At 47.2% G+C, this 24,932-nt stretch overlaps 2 protein-coding genes across 3 annotated transcripts; one reads left to right on the top strand and one right to left on the bottom strand.

Moving 5' to 3' along the window:
* Positions 1 to 26: 26 nt before the first annotated feature.
* VCF1 (VCP nuclear cofactor family member 1) lies at positions 27 to 14,389 on the top strand. 2 transcript variants are annotated; one of them, XM_087826332.1, is made up of 4 exons: positions 27 to 286; positions 4,539 to 4,638; positions 9,761 to 9,820; positions 11,529 to 14,389. In XM_087826332.1, the coding sequence occupies exons 1-4, from the start codon at positions 66 to 68 to the stop codon at positions 11,763 to 11,765; spliced, it is 618 nt and encodes a 205-aa protein (XP_087682458.1). In that variant the 5' UTR covers positions 27 to 65; the 3' UTR covers positions 11,766 to 14,389. The 2 variants fall into 2 exon arrangements, with proteins under 2 accessions (XP_087682458.1, XP_087682457.1); XM_087826331.1 differs by lacking the exon at positions 9,761 to 9,820 and having other exon boundaries at positions 66 to 286.
* Positions 12,744 to 24,655, bottom strand: COG1 (component of oligomeric golgi complex 1). The gene is made up of 14 exons (XM_087826330.1): positions 24,341 to 24,655; positions 21,606 to 21,847; positions 21,281 to 21,462; positions 20,971 to 21,141; positions 19,357 to 19,513; positions 18,620 to 18,830; positions 17,335 to 18,126; positions 16,660 to 16,806; positions 16,045 to 16,206; positions 15,164 to 15,288; positions 14,605 to 14,713; positions 14,120 to 14,229; positions 13,963 to 14,041; positions 12,744 to 12,929 (listed from the first exon to the last, which is right to left on the bottom strand). Exons 1-14 carry the CDS (start codon positions 24,653 to 24,655, stop codon positions 12,795 to 12,797), a joined length of 2,937 nt encoding a protein of 978 aa, XP_087682456.1. The 3' UTR covers positions 12,744 to 12,794.
* Between the last annotated feature and the right edge of the window lie 277 nt (positions 24,656 to 24,932).

Genomic DNA, 24,932 nt, shown 5'->3' with positions numbered 1-24,932 from the left:
CGGTCGGCTCGGCCGGGACGCGTCACTGCGCAGCCGCGAGAGGGCGGTACCACGGCGGCTGCGACATGGGGGGGCGCGGAGCAGACGCCGGAAGTAGCAGTGGTACGGGTCCCACCGAGGGGTACTCACCACCGGCAGAGTCCACCCGTGCCGCGGCCAGAGCCAAGGCCCGAGGGGGTGGGCGTGGCGGCCGCCGCAACACTACACCCTCTGTTCCCTCTTCTCGCGGAGCGGCTCCGCGTCGCTCCCCTCCACCGGCTGCCATGAGCGAGCGCCTCCGCCCCAGGTGAGACCAGAGGGACCCCCTTTCCTTTCCAGCCCCTCGCCTCTTTCTCGGAGGGTGGAGTCGACGGGGCGCCCGAAGCGGAGTCCGAGCGAGCGTGGGCCCTGCGGGTGTTTATCTGGGTGCCCTAGTCAGAGGGAGAAGGGGAGCGGGACGTGCGAGCGCTTCGGTCCCTGGTCCCTGAGGGTACTGGTGGAGTGACTCCGGGGTCCGGGTCCCCCTTCAACCCCATCTCCTCCCCGTCATTCTCTGTGTGCAATGAAGTCTGGTCAGTCCCGGAAGAGAGACGGTGGCCCTAAAGCGTCCCTGCCCTAAATTTAGGAGGGTGGGGGGATGGGAGGACGGTCTGATCTTCGAGTGGGAGCCCCTAGCGCGTCTAAGGGGGACCGGGCTCCGCGCTGCCGGCTCCCCAAGGTCAGGAGGGATCGGGCTTAACCCTGCAGCCCCGAGGGGTGAGGTCGACCGAAGAATTTGTGCCCTGGACGGTTGTGAACACGAAGGGCAGAGCCCCCGAGTGGCTTGTGGAGTCTCTCTGGCCCGAGCATTGAGAACTGACCGGATTCGAAACTGTTTGGACGCCGAGCCGTTTGACTCCGAGGGCGGGAGGGCGGGGGACCGGGTCGCGGCGCATGGCTTCTCCTCGACGCCCGGCCTCGGACCCGGGCTGGGGGTTTTATGCTCGCTTGACACGCACTCGAGTCGAGTCCCGGGACCAGGCTGCGATTCTCTCTTCTTAAGTTACCCCTATGACGATGTGGAGAGGAGCAAGTTGGGATTAGGTACCCCAGAATGAAGAGGATCCGCCTTACTGCAACTTAGAACAATCTCTCACGGTGGAGTGTGAAAACCTGTGGATCACCCAAGTCCAACTCTAAACATTTTTCTGATGGGGAAACAAACCGGAGAGAGCTCAGCCGATTTACCTGGGTCTTCCCAGGGCCCCTGTGCTTTCTTGCCTTTATTCGGTAATAGTCTCAGTGAGGTTTAAGGGGATACATAGGATTGCCCTGACAGGTTATGCTGTATGTTTTCCTGTCCTCTGTTTTCCTTGGCTCTGAATTGTAATTGACAGTCTTCCCATGAGGACCCCGCTCTGGAGGATAGTTAATTCGTGGAATTAGAATTCAGAAGAGCTTTCTGGGGTTATTTGGTCCAGTAGTGAAAAGCTTTGGTTCTGCAGACTTCTGCGTAGGATTATTGATTTGGGTCATGCAGCAAGTGAGGCAGGAAACCTCTTTATATGGAAAATAAGAGTGGACTAAATTTGACATTAGGGGACCACTGACATGTTGTCGGAATTAGTAACACAGCCCTTACTAAGTATAGTAAGCCTGATCTGACTGCCATTTTCCTTTCCTTTGAAAACCCAGCTTATAGTTTCTGGAGAGTCTCTTGGGATGTCTCACATATCTGAAAAAGTGAAAATATTTCCTAGAAAGAGATTCCTTTTATCCAGCACTGTACACAAATACTCTGAATGTGTTTATCCTGGTAGCAGGTTCCTTTTCCCTAGTACACAAATTATGTCTACATGTTTATGTCAACTTATAACTTATTGTTATAAAAGAGGCCATTTGATTTGGACAGGGGTTTCTTACCTGCTTTTCTCTTCACCCCATGGTTGCACGATGGGCCAGCTCTGCCAGCTCTGGCTTTCTTGGTATCTCCAAGTTAGTCCACTTCTCTGGTTCTCTTTCCTCAATTTTAAGATGAAGGTTGGCCAAAGATGGTGGTATACTGGGATGACCATAGAGGAGCAAGTGTGTGGCAAGGAAGCCCTTTCTTAACCAGTACAGAGCCTTTATCTCATATATTGAGGGTTGTTTTTTTTTCCCAGTAGGAAGAAAGGGCTCTGCAATATCCATGCCCAGTCTCTAGGCGATGACAGGAAGGCTGGAGAGAGATGAAATGGTGAAAAGTGATGTAATCAGCCATCCTTAGAAGTAACAGATGCTAAACAATAGTCTATAACTAGATGGCTAGAGAGAATATAATCAATTACAGGGTGGCTGCTAAAATTATAACCTGGTCTGTGGCATTAATGTTAAAAGCTGTAATCTGACTGATTATGCAGATAGGTTTGAGCATGGAGCTGTAATCTTGCCAGTTACTGATGATTTTGTTGAAAGAAGAATGTTTCTGGTACAGAACCTGCAAAGAACCTAGAGAAGAACAAATAGGGCTCCTTCTTAATCCAGTTCCGTCAGAAAGAGAGGGCCTCCCCCAGGCGAAGGAGGGAATTCTGGTACTTTGAGAAATCAGCTTTTGATGGGGCTGGGCTATGCCATGTGACCTTCCCAGAGTTTAGTTGAAATCTGCAAAACCAGCCCATCCCCTGTTCTTACACTCTTTTTGCCTTGTGGCCTCCTTGACATTCATATTCTTGTCACTAGGAAGATAATATTCCCCATTATAAATGAGGAAATTGGAAAGTTTTGGTCAGGCTCCTAAGTTTGGTAACAGTGACTCAGCAGCCCAAAGCACAATCAGCTGTTGTCACCCTGATAAAAGAGGAGTTGGGGGACCAACATATTGCTGTTCCAAGAGTTTCTCTGTAGGTGTCAACCAGCCTTCCATTAGACATTGCCCTGTAACGTCTTCATATTCTCATGAACATTCTCTGGTCATATTAGGATGAAAGTAGCAATTTCTTGGTTCAAATCTATGATGATAAAACATCATTTAACAATTATTAAAACCTGGTATTCAATTAGTTTTTAGCTTCTGAGTACTTCAAAATAATGTGTAGATATGACCTGATCTAGGAGAAAGGTAGGGAGCATAAGTGATGATCTTATTTTACAAACAGCTGAGCCTTAAAAAATGAAATAAATGGTGTAGCCCTCTGCCAGTTTGTTTGGTTCATGTTTTATCAGAACCACACACCCACTATTTATCCTTCCAAGCCTATACTGGATCCACACTCATTAATAACGTTAGTTGTACTCAGAATGTTGCAGAGTACAGGAATTGAGGTCAGGGTGAGAGTGTTTATTCAATATCCAGACCTCAATTCAAAACTTGAAGGACCTGCCCCAGTAAGCCACCCTACTCACACAGAAGGTATGTAACTGTATAGAAGATACTGTCTTATCAAATTCACTACTTTCCAAAAAGCTGTTTTTTCCTCTACCTCTAAAAATTTGAACCTTTAATAAGAGCTTTCACTGTAGTACATTATGCTGCTTTGTAGAAATTGGCCTCCAGTCAGCACTGTCATAGCATTTTCCACAGTGATGGGAACCTCTGTGCTGTTCAGTACAGCTACCACTAGCTGAAATGTGGCAAGTGTGACTAAGGGACTAGATGTTTAATTTTAATTAATTTAAATTTAAATAACCACATGTGCTAGTGGCTACCATATCGGACAGCACAGTTCCAGGCAATTTGACTTAAAATTATACCTCCTGTAATTTATTTCTGTTTTCTAACTGGGTTTCAGAAGTTCTGACAACACCTGACTCTTGGCATCAAAAACATACACATTTTGTCTCTATTGCACATCTGAGAACACTTGACTGAGAAGGGTGTCTCGTTTTTCTTTAAACTTGTACATTTTAAGCAGCTTGTGCTACAGTCTCAAAGAAGCAATCTGGTAAAGTAATTATATCATAACACTAGGTGCTGTAGCCAGAATAATCAAGTTTGTGTCCAAGAGCAGCATTTCCAGTGATTGTCCCAAAAAGTGATTTAACACTTTAGAGGGAACAGAGCTTTTGTTTAATGTGACAATTAGAAAATCAGGGATGAAGAAAAACTAAAGATTAGAGGCTACCATGAACCTCTGGATATTTCTGTGTAGCGCCATTTTTATATGGATTTTCGGGGTAAAATAGGCAAAGACAGCCATTCCTATCTTAGGTGTTGTCATATGGAAAGGAGTAAAATTAAGTAACTTGGAATTGTAATTTTAGGAAATGTAGAAAGACAATAACCTTAATTAAAGGTGGAGTTTGAAAGCTCGACCTTTACGGTCTTCCTGCTCTTATTTATTCCTAGTAGGCATTTAAAATTGTCAGGCTTCTTTTTGATATTAGTCCCACTAATTTAAGCATGGCCTTACTGCTGCTGCTTTATGTTTTTGCTCTTTGTGCCTATTGATGGTGTACTTCCAGTGTTGACCTATTGGGATAGCACAGAATGAATTAGATTTTCTCAGGCAAGAGGGAGAATTTATATGTTGTCGTGGTTTACAATTTTAAGTGTCCAAAAGATGAATTGTTGGATTTGTTTCTTCCTTGTGATTTCATTTCAGGAAAAGGAGAAGGAATGGCACTGAAGAAGACCACCACCTTCCTCCCCAGACCAAAAGGAGTAGCAGAAACCCTGTCTTTCATGATTCCTGGGACACAGAGGTAGGAAGTGCGGTCAGAGTCTCTGGTGTTTTCACTGCTTGAGCTAAACAACCCAGTTTCTTCTGTGTAATAAAAATCTTTCTTTGAATAAACAAAAGTGATCTACTTGATTGCAGTGTTTCAACCTTTTCTTGAGCCATGGCCCCTTTGAGGAAGCTCGGCACCCTCTCCCAGCAAAATGGTCTTTGTCTGCACTACATACAAATCCTCCCAGATTTATATTTGTTAGAAGTTTCGTGAACCTTTGCAAGCCCTTTGAACCCCCTATTTGATATTTCAGAAACCAGCTTGTGTTCTAATAGTTTATGAACCACTGTTGTCTTTAAGGCAAGAATATTTTGTTGCTTCAATTCACATATTTTTAATAATATGTGATGTATATGTATGCAGAATCCTGTTTTTCAGTGTTTTTACCTTTTCACTCTGTTGTTCAAAAAGAGCAGCTGTGGAAGGCAGAGTAGTGGGGAGAGAGAGTGGAAAGGGAGGAAGAGCTCCCAAAGTTTTGGCTTCCTAATAGTGCTTCGTGTTTCTGGGGAGAAATTCTTCGTGCACTCGGAACACTGAGCTACAGTGTGGGAGGGAAGCTCACCTTAAAGTGATGCTACTATTAAACTAGGTGCCTGAAGATTTAGACCCTTAACAGTTACCACCCTGGCAGAGAAACTCCTCAGTGGCAAATTCCTGAGCCTCAACTTGGAGCAGAATTCTCTGTCACAATTCTTGTGCAACCAGATAATTTGTAGTTTACTTCGTCCTCAATAATAGGACTTGACCTATATCCAGTCTTTGCCAGAAATCCAAAGTAACTCCCCCCAGGGTAGGGGATCAGTAACTCTCGTGTGTAAGACTCATTCAGGAACAACGAATGAAAAGTATAGTATAGCTAGATCCTTCTATGCGGAGACTTCAGTTCCTATAGCTTTTATCCCTTTTAAAAAGTTTCCTATTATACTTTTTCGACCTTTTTTTAAAAATGATGAACAGAAAGGTGACTAAGCTTTGTTTAATGTGGTAATTGGAGACTCAAGGATGAAAGAAGCGGACATTAGAGGCTCCCGTGGACATCTGATGATAAGACTGGAGCGCTGATTGCGTCCCCATGACTCTTGTGGATTGTAAGGCTGTGCCTTAAAGAGTACGCAGTGATCGCTCACGGTGTCGGCATGGATATTTCTTTACTTGTATCTGCATGTACGTTCCACCGTGTGGTACTCACGTTCGTTCGAAGGTATAGTAGTAGGTCTAACTCTTTGTATTGGTCTTTTTTCCCTTTATCTACATTTTTGATGCCCAAGAACAGGAGTATAAATTGTAGTGTTTAAAAAAGTTAAACATTTCTGATCTCTTCTTTTTAGTGAAACTCCTTAGGATTAGTTTTTGTTTTGTTTCATTGCTGTTTGTAGAAAACAACTTTCACTGCCTTTCTGAAACCTGTGTGTTGGCATCACAGAAGAAAACTGTGTTGTTACTCAACCTGTAGGTTAGTGTGTCTTGTTCTTACTTGTCCCTAGAAATTCAGTGGCTAAACCACTATGTAAATCATTAGTCAGGGGATGGACCTGATTGTCTTTGTTATAATTTTCAGGCAGCACAGGTACCTTTTATCTGTCACATATCTGAACTCGCCAGTAGCCCCCACGGGCAGTGGTGACCCTCTCTCTGTGTCAGCTTTGCCGGCTGAGCCTTGACCAGCTGTCTGCGCCAGCAGCCTGCAGTGCTGCGCTTCCCCAGCAGTGGTATTAACAAGTCATGAGGCCCAGCGAACCCAGGGAGAGCGAGAGAAGCAAGGGCAGGGCAAAGTCTTCAAAGCGGAAAGTTAAGCCCTGAATAATTGAATCCTCGCCACTGGAATAGGTCATTATGCTTATAACACAAAAAGACCAAGTTTAGGGGCATTTGGCTGCTTTATGACAATTGCATATTAAAGGGAAATAGTAGAATGATTCATTACAAGTGGATTATTTTATTAATTTATAAAACAAATTACCTTAATGAAAATGTTACTTTTTAATTCTAAGGTAGGGCAGAGGTAAGTTTCTTTAAGACTAACTCAGAGAAACTGTTTGTCTTCCTGAAATATCTAAATAACCCTAGACTTCTTTTTCTTGTAACTTGAAGAACTTTCATTTGGAAGAAGCTTGTTTTAATACTAAGAGAGATTTAAAATTCCCAAAAGTTATCTTTTTCTCCTAAATGTAATAACATTGACAAGTACGGGGAAGTAAGACGTGTTAAACTATTAAACTACACACAGGTGCATCGTAGTTACTGAACACTGGAGCTGGGACCTGCCTCTTTCTCCCCAGGCCCCAGGAAGCTAAAGAATGTGCACTGACTTGCCAGGTGACATATGCAGAGACAAACTTACACTCTAATGTGCGTTTCCTTCCTGACGTTTTAGTAGGTATTATTATTTCTACTTGTAGCACAAGGCAGGGCCGGTGAGCCCTGAGCTGCCTGTTAAGCAGCTTGCTCCTCACCATGGCGTCTCCTCTCCCAGAAGACAGGTGGAGGTTCTGGGAGACTATGCTGACTCTCCCCAGGGGCAGCAAGGCCCTTGACTGCTCAGGAGTCATCAAAACAGAAGAGTAGCTGGAAAGTGTTTCCAAGTCAATGCTGTGATAGAGCTAGAAAGCCATTTTCAGTTTCTCTTCTAGAAGAAGTGAAGACTTCAGGGTCTAGTGTTTTTTTGTTTGTTTGTTTTTTAAATCTAATTGGTGTTTGAATTGAAGACCTTGAATTTTAACTGCAGTGACTTAGATTTAATGACATGGAGCCTTAGGATGCTATTTTTTAAATTGAGATATGAATTACTAGCGTAGGAATAAAAATGTGTTCAGTATCATAAGTGTATTTTCTCTGCTTTATGATTTTCCTAATATCTTTTCTTTAGCTTGCTCGATACGAATGCAATATATAATGTAACATACAAAAGATGTGTTAATCGACTGTTTATGTTATTGGTATTCTAGTCAACAATGGGCTGTTAGTGGTTAAGTTTGGGGGGAGTCAGAAGTTATATGCGGATTTTTAACTGCACAGCGGGTTGGCACCCCTAACCCCCATGCTGTTCAAGGGTCAGCTGTATTTGGCAAGCATTGTCCCTGGTGTTTGGTGTCAACTTGGATGTCTCCATTTCCTTCCTGAATCCCTTCCATCTCCCTCTGGGGTGTGACACATACCCCTTCATGGATATTGCCACAGTCCTCATGCCGGCCTGCTCTCCTGCTTAATGTTCTAGAAAATTGCCCAGTTGGCTTCTGCTAAGTCTCCACAACCTCATTCATCTCAGTAGACCCCTAGCATCCTAACTCCTCAGTACAGATACGAACACGTCTTACATGCTTGGAAACTTCCTACGGACTTCGGGCCCTTGTAACCCAGCCATGACCTCTCATGTATGTATGTATGCATGTATGTATGCATGTATGCATGTATGTATGTATGTATGCCTCACTAACGCTTCCTGGAGGGGCGCAGCCGCACCGCACCATTAGCTTTTCTCTGCAGAAACTCCTGATTTTACTTGCCCTCCCAGTTTGTCACACCTTCTTACACAGAGTCCTTGTCCTCCAGGCCCAGTCCAGATACCGTCCACTTGAGCCTCTTCTAGCTCCCTCGTCCACACTATTGCTAGATTCCTGGCCCTGCAGTGGCTGTGTCCTTATCAGTGGCTGTATCGCCACCATATTCTTGATAAAGCTCAGTAAGTAAATGATGGGGGAGTCCTAGTGCAGGGCCTCCTGGTACACAGCGGCACACACACATTTGTTTGGATAGTGGTTGGACATCAGAATAATCTCTGCCTACCTGAGCCAGGTTTTCCTGAGGCGGGGCCCTGGTGTGTTTACTGCTTAAAAAAGCCTGCAGGTGGTTCTAAAATAGACTGCATTCTTGGCCTTATCCAGGCATCTGCAGTTACCAGGGTGCCCAGGTAGATTTTATTACTGCCTAAGCTAACTTAGAATCCTCGCTTTCACAGGGATCTTCACCATGGGATTCTCATGAGCTGCCTCTGTATATTTAGAGAGAGACACTCGATGATAACCTTCACAAATTTAACTTTATTGTGCTGTATACCTGGATTTGCAAGCGGTTTTTATTTCACAGATCATGACCTTACTCTCTTTTGATTTGCAATACAAAGTTGTCATTGAAAATACCCTGGTTAGTGTCAGCACTCAGCCCAAATTGAAAATTCAGAGATAAGAAATGTGCTTTGTAACAGTGGATTTGGATAAACTGATGAGGAGTCTGTAAAGAATCAGGAGCCTGGGGGCAGGCTTCCTGTCTGATGAATCTTCTCAGTCCCAAAGTTTCTAGACTCTCAGCACAGAACGGCTCAAGTCTTTAAGAACAGAAACAGTAACAAGGTAAACACTCTGTACCAGTTCTCAAAACCATGTTTCAAATAGTGGTCCTGCCCTCCTCCCCCAAGGGTTTGATACGAAAAGTTCCACTTATTTGGGGAAATAGGATTTTTCCCCCCGTTTTAACTTTTTAATTTATAAGACAAAGTGATTTACTACTGTGTGTTACTTAAAGCACTGCTAGAGTTAAAATTTGATTTTATGCCTTGAGGATTAAAAGTAAATAATGGTCTTTATCCCATTAAGTAGACCCTTTGATGGCTGACATTTTAAAACCAGCTGACATACCATAGATGCTGTTTTGTAACCCGTGAAAAAGATGTTAAAGGCTTCTATCTCGCTCTGTGTGTATCATTGTTAATAGCTGAATAGAATGTCATTGTTATAAATTATAATTCATGTATTATACTTTATATACATATAATTTAGCCAGTTACTCTATTGTTAGACATTTTGGTTGTTTGCAGTTTTTAGCTGTTATAATCAAGGCCACGCTAAACATTTTTATATAGCTTTATAAAGTTATATTACAAGATTTTTTAAATGGACTAGAAATTGCTGGTATATGGGTGTCCCCCTCCCCCTTTTCTATGGTGGTTGTACAGAAATCTTTTCTAACTTGTTTATTTTAAAGAACTTTTACCTTTTCTCAGAATAGTGTCACCTTGGCTGTTATATTGTGAAATGAATATAATTTGAGATGGAAACTTGACTTACTAGAAACTGATTCTAGTTCTTGCCTTAATTTTCAGATAGTACCTGTAACGAAAAACAAAGAAAACAGACTAAGAGGAAACAAAGTTTTCTGCGCGGTGGGTTTCTTATCTAGTGTAGTGCCTGCTTGTTAAATACTCACGCCCTCAACCAGCTGTACCAGTGCAGTGCTTGGTTGTTACACTCTGAGTCAGGAGAGGCTTCTATGGGAAGCAGGTTTTGTTTTTGAATTGGCTTTGATTTCTGAAGTCTTTAAGTAAATGTAACTGTTGCTGCTAACCCTGCCATCTGATGCCACTCAGCCCATTTATAATGTTTCATGAATATTTTTTAATTGTAGAAAGATAGGTTGTTAATTGTAGAAAGATAGGCAGTAAAATATGTGACCCACGTTATGGAGCTCCAGATGACCCATGGACCGTGACAGTTCCTGGTTTAGGCCTTGTTAATAATGGATGCCTTTTGTGAACATACTTTCTTTGTTGTTTTAGGCACGTCTATGTACAAAGATTTTTTTAAGTAGTAGAGTCAGAGTTACTTAGACCTCAACCCGATGTCCCTTTATCAACTACAACTGTAATTTCTCTAAAAGGACTCTGTGATTCCCATATACCCCTGTGGATTTATATGTATTGTTAGGTGTAACTTTTGGTATTTTAAAAATCACTTTTAAAGTATCTATCTTGAAACAACATTTTGTTTTATTTATACATTTATTTTGATATTGCAGATATGTAATAAGGGTAGAAAAAAAAGCATGTATAACCTCTATTTTAATATAACTACTATGGGCTATTTCTTTCCAGTCTGTTTTTTTATGTGTAGAATTTACATTGTTGTAAGCAGTCAAGGGGGAGTATACGTTTAGATCTATCAAAGGGCTAATGAGTTAAAAATTTACACTAGATCATTAATTACTAGAATTCTAACTTTTTCATGTGTTGATTCCTTCTAGGACAATATTGTATTGAGTTGTAGAGAGGAGTGCTAATCGAGTGGTCGGGGTTGTCATTTATTAGAACTGCAATGTTAAAATTGTACAATACAGTAATTCTGAAAAGATCCTTACCGTTGCCTTCTCTTTTGAGACCCCTCCTAGTGGGAGAAGGAGATTTCTGAGTGACCCTTGTTAGGGATCTCTGAGGAGCTTCTTGAAGATGACTAGACACCACGCCACATTAGTTACATTAAAAAACCAGGCAGGTTACATTAAAAAAACCACACATGCACACGCACGTATCAAACTGCAAAAATGCTAATATAACTGAAGTACATTTAAGTCTCAGGATGTGTTCTGCATTCAGAGAATACCATTTTGTCTCCATGAGATAGATAACAATTGTCACAGGTTTTTTTTATCTTCACTTGTGCCCAGAAGCCATCTAGTGTGTTATGAGAACACTTTTTCACACCCAGTACCAGTGAATGATACATTCCCTTAAAGGCTGAGACCTTCTTCCTTTGATTATTGGAAATTATTGGAATGACAGGTAGAGAAGACATGTAAAGGAGTTAAGTAGTTGGAGGGATTTGCAGTAGGCCTGTGCTTGAACCTGGACCCTGCCGCTTCTTAGGGATGTGTAATGGGTACCGTAATCATACTCAACCTTCCAGGGTGCTTGTGAGGCTAGAATGAAATCTTAGGGGACCGTACCTTGTAAATTAAAGGCCAATCAGCATATGTTTTGATGCTGGTACTTCTCCGACTGGGTAGGAAGGATATTCTGAAATGGGGTACTGTAAATTAAACCACAGTGAAGTTCCTAAGAAACAAACAGTCTAATCTGAAACTTCCTTTTTTTCTAGTCTTCAAGCAGTGACAGTGGTGGGAGCAGCAGCAGCAGCAGCAGCATTAACAGCCCTGACAGGGCCAGTGGGCTGGAAAGCAGCTTGAACCACACTGGCACCGGGTCCAGCCCCAACACCCCTCAGCCGGTGCCCGAGCAGTCTGCACTGTGCCAAGGCCCGTACTTCCACATCAACCAGACCCTGAAGGAGGCGCACTTTCACAGCCTGCAGCACCGGGGACGGCCTGCAACATGAGGGGCTGGCGTTTCTTGCCTTCTGTGAAGGGACAGTGCTGTGCAGATTTGATATTTCATCTTACGATGTTTTAAAAAATTGCACAAAAAAATGCCTGTTGGCTTTTCAGTCTATATTTGAAATAACAGGTTAACAGGCAGTTGTTTACTTGTGGTTTTGCTGCACTATTGCAATTTTAAAGGGGCTTTGAAGCAATTTTTTATAGGATTCTTTTGAGGGTGGGTATTAAATCCATGTCAAGGTAATAATATGAAGAAATCTCATCTGCGTGTTGAATCCATAGTTTGTCCAGTTCAGACTGATTTCCAAATCTGTCAATTAGAAATTCTACTTTATGTAAAAAGGCCTTTTAACAATGCGGGATCTTCAATTTTTTTAATTCAATAAACTAGTAAAGAGTATATAGTTTCCATGAAAAAACATACATTTTTTCCAAAATATAGACCTTGATTCAGTCTTGCACTGAAGTTGCCATACTACCTCCTAGTATGTAGCTGTCCTGTTGAGAGCGCTCTCCTTTGTAGCAGGAGACGTCAGATCCAAGTGGGACTGTGTGAGCGAAGTGCCCTCCCTAATAACTGTCTCCTCTGTATGTATTTGTATTTCCAGAGAATGTCTTTCAGACTCTTGTACACCCAGATAACCTGTCACCATTACTGCTCCAGAGCCTGCATCTCAGACTTGGTAGAAAACATTGCAGCTCCAACAGTCAAGAAATACATAATTTTTTGTCTTACAAACCCCTTGTTGGCAGCTCGTGTGATCTCGGTGAGAATTCCACCTTGTGTCGAGAAGGACGGCGTTGTCGAATGCTGAGAAGTGTAAGCGATCTGAAGTCTAAAGTCACAAGTGCTGTGGGACTCTATTGGCCAAGGATTCACTTTATGTTTAAAGTAACCCTGACAGTAACTAGGGGCCACATTCTACCACTGACGCTGGAAAGATTGGCATGGCTTAGAAACAACGAGCAGAGACACCTTTCGTAGAAATGACAGTAGTATTTATTCAGAGTGATGGCCACATCCCATGTCATTTAGTCATACTAGAGAGCCAGCCAAGTTTGAATAATGAAGGTGTAGCTGAGTCTTCCTCACTGACGAGCTGTCTGAATGAGGAGCCGGGATGCATCGGGTCATCTGCTCGCGAGAGTGCTGGGGGGACGACCTGCCATTGCATGGAGAGGAAAGTGCCTTAGAGTCCACCCAGATCCTCCTGCCTGCCCACCCTCCACCCTGCTCCACTCGGAATGCACACAGCACACAGCAGATCTGAGAAGCACGGATAGCTCTAGTTCAGGGGATCTGAAAAGGATATGGGGACAACTAAAATTTTCAGATGGAACTATTGTAGGAAAAGGGTAAATATGTACCTCCTTTCCATGGGTTTTCCTCTACTATGGACAGAATTTAAAGGTCAGTTACTTGAAGTAGAAATTTAGAATTGCGGGGGGAAGTTACTGCACAGGCCAATGCTTAAGAGGTGGATGGTTTGTGCAGGAACTTTTTTTTTTTTTACTACCATCTCCAAGTTTTAAAACCAGATGTTTGACAAGGATTTTGGATCTTCATGGGTTTGATGGCAGGGAATATGGAAAGGACTCATTACTAATATTTAGTCTAGCAATAAAGCAAACTCAATGCTGTAAGAAGCCAGCATCTGAGCTTTCAAACACACATGTAGTACAACACAATGCAGAAATACCCAGGACTCCTGCAGGCTAATGGATGGCAGCCGACTGAAACAAAAGGTGCATTAACAAGAAAACTTAAAACTCCAAAAAGCAAATTTCCTTTTATTTATTACCCAACGAAAGGAAATGGAAGATGAAACCATCACCAAAACAAATCCATTTTTTTCCAAATAAGTATAACAACAGTGCTGGGTTAGCAGTTCACTCTCTTACCCTACAAAACCCAAGAATAACCTCCATCCTATCCTGTGTATTTTCTACAGCCTTGGCAGCCTGAGACCCGTTTCTATTACGAGGCTACTTGATAGTGTAAATGGGCATCTTAAACCTCCTATCAGCTCAAGCTAGTAAAACCTTGTACTTCTATATTGCACCGCCATTAAAAGCAGCATTAGTGCATTTTGTCACCATTCAGTTCTTTATTGATTCTTTAAGGGGAGCTGACTGTGTGGTTTGGTGGGAGATGGGACAGGATCAATAGGGATGAACCTCGATTTCTGCACTGACCTGCGCTTTTGATTCGATGCTCCTGCTGGTTGATCTGGCCTTTCGAGTGCTTGTCATGCTCAGTGGAAGAAGTCCAAACCTCCAAGACAAGACGAGCGGATTTCAGTAGCATGAACAGGAAGCTGTGGGGCCCAGCAGAGCCTCATAGACTCGTTACCTGATCTGACTCGATGCCAGCGGCAGTATGTTGTGGGGTTCCTGGGAGTTGAATGTACTGCTCCTGGGGGTGAACTGATTCTCTGTGCCAGTAACCAATCCAAATAGAACCTGACAGATGAAAAGGGGGCACAAAAACATGCTGGGTTTTTACTGGCCAGTTAAAATCACTCCTGTTAGTAATCAGTCACTGCTGTCTCTGTTTCTAACCACCCTTTTGGGGAATGTTCTTTTCAGTGTGTTAATGCTTAAAAATTACCACCCGTCAGAATCTCAGTCACATGGCTCTTTTATTTTATTCCTCTTTCTAAAACCCAAATAATCCCTATCTACAACTAAAGGGGTCAGATCACGGTTGTCTCAGCAAGATCTCACCTAATCCAATTTCAATCTTTATAACTGAACTCAGCTATTTGTGCCCCCCCCCCCCCCCCCCCCCGAGCTTTAGTGCTGGAGCGGGTTTGGGGCTCACAGGCCGGGACCTACGGCAGTCCGCTGCACCAGGCGGCTGAGGTTGCTGTTGAGGTGTGGTGTGAACACGTCCAGGTCGAAGGGGTCAATGAGGGCTTCCAAACAGTCGGCCACTTTCTCAATTCTGAGAACAGGGTTAGGATGGTTATTCCCCACACGTTAGGACAGAAACCCACCTTCCGGTATTTGTGCTAGAGAAATCCCAGAACGATTTATTCTCAATTGCTGGCTTAGAACCACGTGTTACTGATCATCCTATTAATAATCCTCAAGAGGTTTAAGCTGATGTGATGTCTAAGTCAAGTCCATTCTTTGCCCTTGTTTTTAAGGAGGGCACTCGAGGCTCAAGTTCTACCCAACAGCTGGTAGGCTGACTCAGGAAAGAAGGAGATTCCACTTACTGTGCCTGAGCGTGGAATCTATCCAGCAGGTGGTCCTTGTTTATCTGGCTGGTAATAGGAGCACTTACTGTTTAAAACAAGCACAGCTACTGTGCAGTGGGGCCAACTGGCAGCTCCCAGAACAGGCTACGTGCACTAGGAAGAGGCCATACTGGGAGCCGGGGCGAGGGTACCTGGAGTCCTGCTTGCGACCACCTTTCACCTCTTCACCTTTGGCGGTCAGCACGATGTTGAGGTAACGCAGGTCGTAGAGCAGCTGCAGTGCCCGGTTCTGGGTCATTGGAAACGCGCCTTCTTTCTGCAAACGAATCCCCGTCCCCGCCCATTAAGGGAGATGACATAAGAGCATAATAAGCAGCTTCATGGGTTGGTTGAATCACAGCTATTTCAGAAGCAGACCCTTTTTACACTCAAGGTCAGCTGCATCTCACAACAACAGGTTAGAAACTTGGTCTTAATACTAAAAACCCCAACAGCAGGGAGGAGGGAAAGGTTTGGGTGCTGGAGACGGTCACTTAAAGGGAAAAGCGCTTCCTGCGGGAAAGAGAGGAGCTGTGGGGAAGCTGGGGAGGGGAGGCTTGTCTGGATTCCCAATTCGAGAGGTAGCCTGTCTTAATGTTACTGATGAAATGGGACTGTAGAGCAGAAAGCTTCACAGACAGGAGTGGAGGGTGGGGAGACAGGACTCTTGATGAGGACCTCGTGTGCCCGGGCTATGCTTTGTAATCCTTCCAACTTCCTCACAGCCCCCAGGAGTTTAGTTTAAGTGGCCACATTTGATCCTGAGGAAACATATTAATGATTTGCCCCAAGCCGGGCGAGTGGGGTGAGTGGCTGGGCCGGTCAGGAAGGGTCTTGTTACTCCGAGGCTTTCATTCGCCCACTGTACTGACTGCTTTTTCTGAAGACCTGCCTGACCCCTGAGAATGGGTGTAATTACTAGATAGCCTGGCTCAATGACCCTTGACACCGGACTCCTTGAAGTGCACTGCCCAGACCCAAGACAAAGCTCCGGTTCATTTCCATTCTGAACGGAGAAACGTCAAACACCTACCTTCATCTGTTTTTCCCCTGAGAGCTGCTCATAGGCAGCAACTACTTGAGCCAGACAGCTTTTCAGCATTTCCTGCAGCGTCACCTTGGGCAAGGCGTGGCCTCCGACCTGGTTAATTTCCTGGCACAAGCTAAATAGGAAGGACTGTACATACCAGGACGGCTAGAAGAACAAAGGAGTGTCCAGTCACCAAGTACCAATTAAATGTGATGCAGTAAACACGGGCCCATTTATCCTGGCTTCACGCCAAGACCTTGACCTCTTCAATCAGCCTCTCTTTCAGACCAGTGAACAGATGAGTGACATTTGCTGTCGTTCCCTCGGTGGTCTGGGGCTGACCTGGCTGGTGGCACTGTTTTACATGGCTGTTCTCACTTTACGGTAAGTGGTTCTCTAATTAGCACAGAGCCCGTGCTACGAAAGAGAATCATTAACTGGCTTCTCTGCAGTCTATTTACTTGGCCCCATGGCCACTCTGCCTCCCCCACCTGTAGAAAGTTATAAATATTACTTGTGGCTCTTCCTCAGCAGCTGTCAGTTAATGTTTTTCTAAAATCTTTCTCCTTTCCCTAGAGCAGGTTTCCAGCCCCGGCTCTGACTGTGGCGCTGACTTACCTGGATAGGGAGTCGGATCTTGGATGTGATGCTGCTACCAGACTCCGCTTCCTCCTGAATTTCCAGCTCATCCCAGCTGGTGGCTGTGGCCAGGACCGAGCCAGCATCATCTAAAAGTAATGACTGGGCGAATCCATGAGCCAACACCTGGTGATAAAAGGCAAATACCCATAGAGGCCAGTCAGATCCTGTAGAGTTTGTTTCAAACTCTAATCTTGAAACCAGCTTCTGCTGTTTAGGTCACATGTAGGATGGCCAGTGGCAAACGTCATTCTTCTCTTGTCTAATTTCTGATATTAGCAATGGGCATTTTGTTGCTAATTGCTCTACAAATGTCAGCTCTTAAGACCCCCGTAGAGACTATAGGGAATATGACATTTAGGTTGAAGAGCAGGAAATACCCTTGTCCAGAGAGAAAGTCTTTCTCATCAGATGGAAGGAAAAAAAATCCAGGGTTTCTGTCTATAAAATCTAGGCTAAAGGCGAATGGAAGAGTTTTGATATTTGCTCTATGTGGCAGAGATAAGTGAAAGTAAGTAACTGTGTGAAGTAAGAATTGTTATTCCCTTATTACTAAGAGATCTTATCAAGGTTGGCAAAACTGGACTCTAATAAAAGGGAGACAGAGTGAGGATGAGCTAGTGAGCACAGAAAGAATGCATCGATGTCCCTCACCTGCACCACTGCCGAGCTCCAGACCCGGTAGCCCATCACGCTCTGCTGGAGGAGGAGCTCCTTCACTTCCTGCCACTGGGTCTGCATAGGTAGGACTTTCTCAGTTTTCCCCTTTCCCTGTTTTTTCAGAGCCCTAGAATCCCTTGCTGGTTTCTCGGAACTCCCAGATTTTCCCAGGATGCACTGCTTCAGGTGAGGACACAGTTCTCCCAGGGACTGGCAGAGTCTGGCCATGAAAAGGACCGCATGCAGCTTGACACGGCTGAGGGCGTCCTGTTGGCCTTGCACAGCCTCCTCGATGCTCTGCAGCTCCTCCCGGACACAGTCAGTGATGTGCTTGATGCAGGCCACAGAGTGAGTCCGAAGCATCTCCTGCACGGTCCCGGCATCTGCGTACCTGTCAAAGGCGCAGTTCTTGGCTTGCCCAGGGGAGACGTCCTTGGTCAGTGCCGGGTCGTCAGAGGGAAGGTAAGCCAGGAGGTCATCCAATTTCACCTTCAGTTTAGCATCTAGGGCAGCACAGAAGTTCTGGACACAAGGGCTGACAGCCTGAGCTTTCATGGAGAGCCCACTGCTGGCTAACTGGCCCCGGTTTGCCACGTTGACCCAGGCAGCATCAGGAGGCAGGTCGCTGGGACTCTCGGACCAGAGGAAGAGAGACATGTTATGCTCAAAGTGGATGTGCTTGTTGGACGTGGACTTACTGGAGCTGCTTTCCAGCTCCTGCAACGCGGACATGAGGAGCTGTCTGGAGCTGGTGGAGATGGAGTCGAAGCCCTCTTTGGTCAGAGTCTAAAACAGAATGAGAAGAGTTCTAATCACAATTCCATTCAGAAACCTCAGAATAAGAGCAGCAAGTAGCGTCTACCCCAGCATTCAGAAGGTTCTCCACCAGGCTCAGAAAGAGGACATGGCGATGGCAGAGGACAGTCATTACTGATGGACATGGACATGCCCCCGATCACCTGCCAGAAGCCCGGGCTCTTTTAGCACCAGAGTCTGGATCTCGGCTCATATCCAGAAGAGACCCCCTGGAAGGCATTCATGGGACTCCCTAGAGTGAGACCCCCTGGAAGGCATGCATGGGATTCCCTGGAGTGAGACCCCCTAGAAGGCATGCATGGGACTCTGGAGTGAGACCCCCCTGAAAGGCATGCATGGGAACCCCTGGAGTAAGTCAGCAGGGAAAAAATACACTTAGGAGTGACAGGAGTCAACCCAGTCAGTCAAAGATCACATAAAGATTGGCCATAAAACTGACGGACCATGTGACTGCCCATGGTACCTGTAAACGGTCCAAGAACAGCTGCCGCATCAGATCCTCCCATAGCAACAGTGGCTTCTCCAGGAGCCGCCGGCATATCACGTCCCAGCTGTGGCTGGCAGACTCACTGGTAAGCAGTTCCCACACGGCATCCCGGATCCCCGCCAGGCCTTTCATGCTCTTCACGAACATGAGCAGGCTGGTGATCCCATTTTTAATGTCTTCCTTGCACCTGCAATAAAATCACTGTCCTTGGGCCTTGTGAAATTCATGGTCCCACGCCTTGATTAAGAAAGAGAGCAGGCCTCCATTTGCAAAACTCTTATCTGGGTCCCAAAATATAAAAACACTTATCTCAGGGCAGTTAGAAATATGTATAAACACAGGATTCGGGGCAGAGAGCCTGTGGCCCTCTCACCAAGCCTACCCCGAGAGCCCCATAGAATGGCCTCAAAAACCAATGCACCCAATAAAAGTTTGGGAGCGGCAGAACTCTTACATAAAGAGAACATAAAATCTTCTACATAGTGTTTTGAAAGATAAATTCCTCCTTTTTTCCCCACAATGGAGGCTACCCGGCTATGAAGGTGGTGACAGGCGGCTGAGTGAGGAGCCCACGTGACCTCTTGGGCGCCATGCAGAGCATCATTCAGGAGGTCAGGCTTGTCCCTTGTTCATCACTGGCCCTTGTATGGCCACACACGAGGCTGCCTGGTTGGTGCCCACCAGCCTCAGGAAGGCTCCGTCTGGCTACTCACATGTGGATCCATTTCTGCAGCGTGTCAGTCAGGTGCCCCTGGCTGATGGGATGTGCGAGGGTGCGGAGAGCTGGCCGGAACGTGACAATGGATGCTGGCAGGTGCCTGAACCAGCTGCAGAGCTTCATCTCTTCCTGCAGAACGCCAGCGCCCCTTTCTAAAGAGAAGGCCAAGTGAGAGGGAATCGGGCCATCCTCTGAATAGCATATTAAAAAACGGACCTAGAAGGAATATCCAAAGATCCTCTAGTCTTCCCCGGGGAGGGCAGACTGGAACCCTGAAAAGGGGGGGAAAAGAAAGTACGGAATTTGCACAGGGCCTTCATCATCAGGGAGCTGGCAGCTTCCCTCCAAGTCTGGTCATCCTGTCGGCTGAGAAGGCAGCGAGGGAAGCGAGGAAAGGAATCAGAGAGAGAAAGGAGGACTGGGTGTTGTGAAGTCCTTGACATTTGCAAAGTAAAACTTTAGTTGTCAAAAAAGGTAACAATTCCTGTCCCTCACCATCCCACCTCCCTTGAGGATCTAAGGGAAGAACTGGTGGCCACTCATCCAGATCAGTGAGTTGTTGTAGCTCTTCAGAGGTGACCTCTCCAGAAGGGCACAGGCCCACACTGTGCAATGCCAGGAGGCCCGCTCACTGTGCACAATCACCCTCTGGAGCTTGAAACAGGTCCTCCTGAGGTCCCCTGTACTTGTTTTCCAATGCCATGACAAATTAGCCAATAATCACCTGTCACAGGAGGGGAAATGTGCAAACACAGATACGTGGAGGGAGACCAAAGCGTAAGGAAGTGGTGCCCCAGCTGAGAGACAGAGTAGCCAGAAATGAAACCAGCTAATACACCTCTGAAAAGGACCTCACGGCTGTCACCACATTCTGCTTGTTTCTCTTCCACCTTTGGCTGTCTCCTCCGTCTGACCTTTGAGTTCTACAGTTTCCTAAGTCATCCTCTCTTCTTACTGATGATGTCACCCATCCCCCCATGGCTTCAAACAACAGCCACATGCAGAGAGTCACAGATATGTGTCTCCAGCCAGACCCCTCATAGCTCTGTTCCTGAGCCACAATCGCCAGCCCACTCACATTCCCATCCAAGGTGTCAGTCGTCCCCAGCACAGTATTTTCAAGAGTGAACTAATCATCAATACTTTTAAACAAGCTCTTTTTCTAGTAAACTCATCGACACCTCCCTTCCACACCATGCACAGCCAATCCCTCACCAGATCATCTCCTCCTAAACATATCTGAGTTGTCCAGTTAGCTCTATCTGTACTGCCCCATCATCTGTCACCTGGGTCGCAATGACAGCCTCCTCAGTAAGCTCTCAGCATCTACTCCAGCCTCATGGGGATCCACTGCCACATAAAAGCCAAATGCATTTAATTCCAATTGGGAGAAATTTTACCAATATCGACATTAAACAGCTATGTGTGTATCTGAGCTCAAAACCTGCCTCTACCTATAGACTGTGACCTTTACAAAGGTGGGGTCCATATTTGTCCAGTTCACTGCTGTATCGACAGAGAGCCTAGCATAATAGCTGTCAGATGGTAGATGCTCAATAAACATCAGCTGAATGAACTAGAAAATAAAAAAGGTTGGCTAAGAGCTCACCAGTAGGATGCTGGCCTGTGATGGTCTCCAGAGTTGAGAAGAGCAAGCCACATGGCAGGGATGGATCTGGCAGGAGACCTTCTGGTAAAGTGTAGAAAAGAGCATGAGCTTGGTTCAAAGTGGTGGCCAGCAACTCCACTAATGAGCAAATCTGAGCCTTGATACCAGCACCTACGAGAAGAGACCATCCTTTTAAATCATTTCCTTTAGAAAAGTTAAAAACAAAACACTGGATGCTTCAGTCTCCCACAGCCCAACTGTCTCCGTTCCTATGTTTATGGACCAAGTTTTGGAAAGAAGCCACACCTACCATGGTGCGGCTGGTTGAGAAGTTTCTGAATAGCTGCCTTTCTGGCCAACAGGAAGTCTGCCAGGGCTTGGCGAGGAGAACTCTCTTCTAGGAGCATTATAGAGCACAGGGCCTCAGCTATAGCTTGGTCCGACACGGCCTGGCATTTGAGCAGCATCTTGCTCTCGTGCAGAATGGTTGACCTAGGAAGATGACAAAGGTCACCAGGGAATTTTTCACATTTTGGGAGAAGAGCCCTGGTGCATCAGGAAAGAAGACATCCTCCATAAAACTAGAGTGGTGAAGCCGGGACCCCACCAGAGGTCCCCACGCTGGGCCCGCTCACCGGAAGTGGCTGGCCGCGGCCACCTGCCGGACGAGGATGGGGAATCGGGAGAGGACGGGGCTGTTCCGGGGGCCAGAGGAGTCCAGCTGGAGCAGGCTGTGCAGGTGGCAGCAGAGCAGGTACAGCTGTGTGGCACGGAGGTACTGAGAGGCCTCCATCGAGCTCCAGATCTTCTCAGGAATTTCTAGGAGGAGTTTGATCTGGGCGGCCATGCTGTAGAACTTCTCCCGGGATGGTTGTGGCTGCGGGAAGGGCGCAGGAGTCAGAAGAACAGGCAAAAGCCAGGGCAGTGCTGGGCCGGCTAAGTTGTCGGGCATTTTAGGGTTCAGAGCTTTCATCAAGCCTGATTCAGTGCCGCTCGGCAAGGCATCAAAGCGCGGTGCAGTGGGATTACTGGAGTCGGAGTGCTGTGCAGTCCCACCCATGTCGTGCATCTTTGCTCAGTACCAAGGAGAAGCAGACTTACTCTGGCCATCTCAGTCTGGGTATCAGTGATCCTTGTGATGTCTCAATGGCACGGAGCCCTATGGATGCCCCCCGAGTGAGCCTTCCCCTTCCTTTTTCAGATGGTAAGCCTCCCTACACTCTCTCCTGCTCCTTCAAGTGCACCATGGACTTCCTGGCTGGCGTTCTTCCCAGCCCTCCACCAGCTCTCCCCCTGGCTCAGTCCTCCTGCCTCCACTCCTCTCAGTCTGTCTTGAGACTTCAGGAGTCTCTTCCCTCAAGCATCGCCTCTAAGCAGACCACTATTAGCACATCTTTATCTTTGGTCCTCCCCACTCCCCTGAATCCCAGTCCAGCCCTTTGTGCTGCTGCCTGGTGTCACTACCATTCCATAATCAGTACACTTAAAGCTGAACTCATCCCTCTAACAGAAATCTTAGCCACAGCCTCTGTATCTGTCTTAGCATATACCACCACCCTGCTGCTAAATCCCAGGAAGGTCATGTCCTTCTGATGGGGTCTCGTGGTATCCCTGTACCCGTGTTTCTGTTACACTTCCATGACTCTGCTACATTTAGATTAACCCACATTTAGATTAACCCAAACACATTTCGCTTGTGCTGTGTTCGTTCACTACTCCCTCCAATCTGTCCTTGTCTCTTGATGTCAAGTTTACCTTCGTCAGTGGCCACTTAGATACTATTTTTGCTTAGTTCTCAAAGGCTCCTCGCTGCTTAGTATCAGCCTGGTGGCCAAGGGGTTCCTGTCCTGCACTACTTTCTCTCAGGGGCTCTTGAATCCATTGGTCATGTGTGGGGCAGAGGGGCGATTTCATCTCCCAGGGAACATTTGGCAGTATCTGGAGACATTTCTGATTATCACAGTGGGGGTGACGGGAGGGTGCTACTGGCATCTAGTAGATGGAGGCCAGAGATAACTTCTAAACATCCTGCAGTGCACAGGACAGCTGCTCCCACAAAGAGTGACCCAGCCCCAAATGTCAACAGCACCAAGGGTGAGGAACCCTGCTTCCATCAAAATGGTCACGTTTTTAATTGCCTTTATATATTTCAGACCCACATTCCAAGTCATCTGTCCTTACGGCCCCTCTTTACTGAGAAGGAAGGACCCAGGTCTGAAGCGACTTCCTTCAGAATTCTATGGTAAACGTGCACAATTATTACGGGAACCAATCACCATGACCCTAAAATACTGTCTACTGCTATTGTAAATTATTTCCATTTTTCTTACCAACTTTCCGTGGATTTAACACCTCGACCCGATTACTGGGGGACTTCTGTTCCCTTGTGCACTCAAAGTTTTGTGGGTTTATTATAAGGCAGCTCAAACAACTATCAAAATAAATACCTTTCTCAAAGCAGGCATAGGACGGGTTGGTTTACTAATAAACGTGATTCGGTGGCTGCAAAGGCCGCCCCGTGGGGGGACGTGTACCCACCGCACAGCTTACAGGGGGCGGAGGGCGCTCCTTTAAAAAAGGAGCCATTTCCAACCTTCCACGGCTCTGCTGCGCCAGCCGGGCCCACTGACCCGACTTCCTCCAAAACCCGGGTTGTAGGAAACACTTCCAAGATGCAGCTAACTGGTCCTTTCGCAGTGCCTCTCGGCATGTCGCGGAAGGCTCTCCTCCCAGGCGGCTCAGAGCAAACGCCCCGTTTCCCTCACCCTTCACCCTTCGTGCCATTCCGCCCCTAAGTCACCCGCTAGGAAGCGGACCGCTGCCCCAGCGCTGCCCCAGGGCAGCGTCCTTCCCCTCAGGCCTGGGGGGGCACTTAGGGGAACCTGGCAGTGATCCCCTTGGCTCTCTAACGGGGAAGTGTTCTGCTGGCCGATCCTCCAGCAGCCGGCGGAATGGCTGCTTGGGATCGTGGACGTTATTCCTGGGGTTGGGGTGAGGATGAACGACGGGGGCCCGCGTCGACAGGAAGGAGAAGCCGGTTCTAACGGTAACGTGAGGAGGGGGCTGGCAAGCGGGCGTGAGCGGCGCGGCGCCGTCGGACGAGGGAGACCCCTGGCGTTTTCCTTAACGCGGGACGCAAGCGCCCGGGAGCCCACGAGCGAGGAGGGGGGACCCGGCCTGGAAGGCGGGCGGCTCCCGGAGGAGAGGCCGAAGGAGGGTCAGCAGCGGCGGGCGGACTGCCGGCCGCGCTCCCGGAGCGGAGGAGGCCCCAGGCGGCCGCAGGCTCCTCCCGAGGCAGGTGAGGCTGCGGCCCGGGCGGGCCGGGCCCGCGGGAGCGGCGGGGCTGGGCGGGCCCGGGGCTCGGACTGACCTGCAGGCCCCGCGGCGGCCGGGGCGCGGCCGAGCCCGCCTGGCGGAGCCGCGCGCAGTACTGGTCCGTGGCCTGCACGGCGTCCACCAGCCCCTCGGCGCAGCGGCGCATCTCGCCGATGGTGTCGGCCGCCTCGATCAGGTCGCGGTACCGCTCGCCCACCATCTGCCGCAGCTCCTCTTTCTTGTGCTCAATCTCGGCCCGAACCTGGCGCTCCAGCCCTCGGATCTCCTCCGCTCCGTGCGTCTCGAAAAGCGCCGCGGGGTCGCGCAGATCCAGCCGCTTGAGCGCGGCGGAGGTGGCCGTGGCCGCCATGCTGGACCCGTCAGCCGCCCCACAAGTCACTTCCGCCCGGCCGCCCCGCCGGGGCCGCCATCTTGGTTGGGGGCGGAAGTTATTTCTGTCCCGGCCGAGAGCCAGGCTCGTTCCCGCAGGCTCGTTCCCGCAGGCTCTGGAGGGCAGAGGCTTTTTTAAAAAAGGAAGACCAGGCGGTTACGTTAGGTCGCTGAGGCTGGCAGGCTGTCTGCGGGCCCAGCCGCTCGGGGATCTGAAGCCCTTCCCAGCGCAGGCGGAGTTAATTATCGTGATGAAG

The sequence above is a fragment of the Miniopterus natalensis genome, chromosome 17, assembly GCF_054644295.1.
Source record: "Miniopterus natalensis isolate mMinNat1 chromosome 17, mMinNat1.hap1, whole genome shotgun sequence".
Lineage (NCBI taxonomy): Eukaryota > Metazoa > Chordata > Mammalia > Chiroptera > Miniopteridae > Miniopterus > Miniopterus natalensis.
This window is presented reverse-complemented; position numbering and strand designations above follow the sequence as displayed.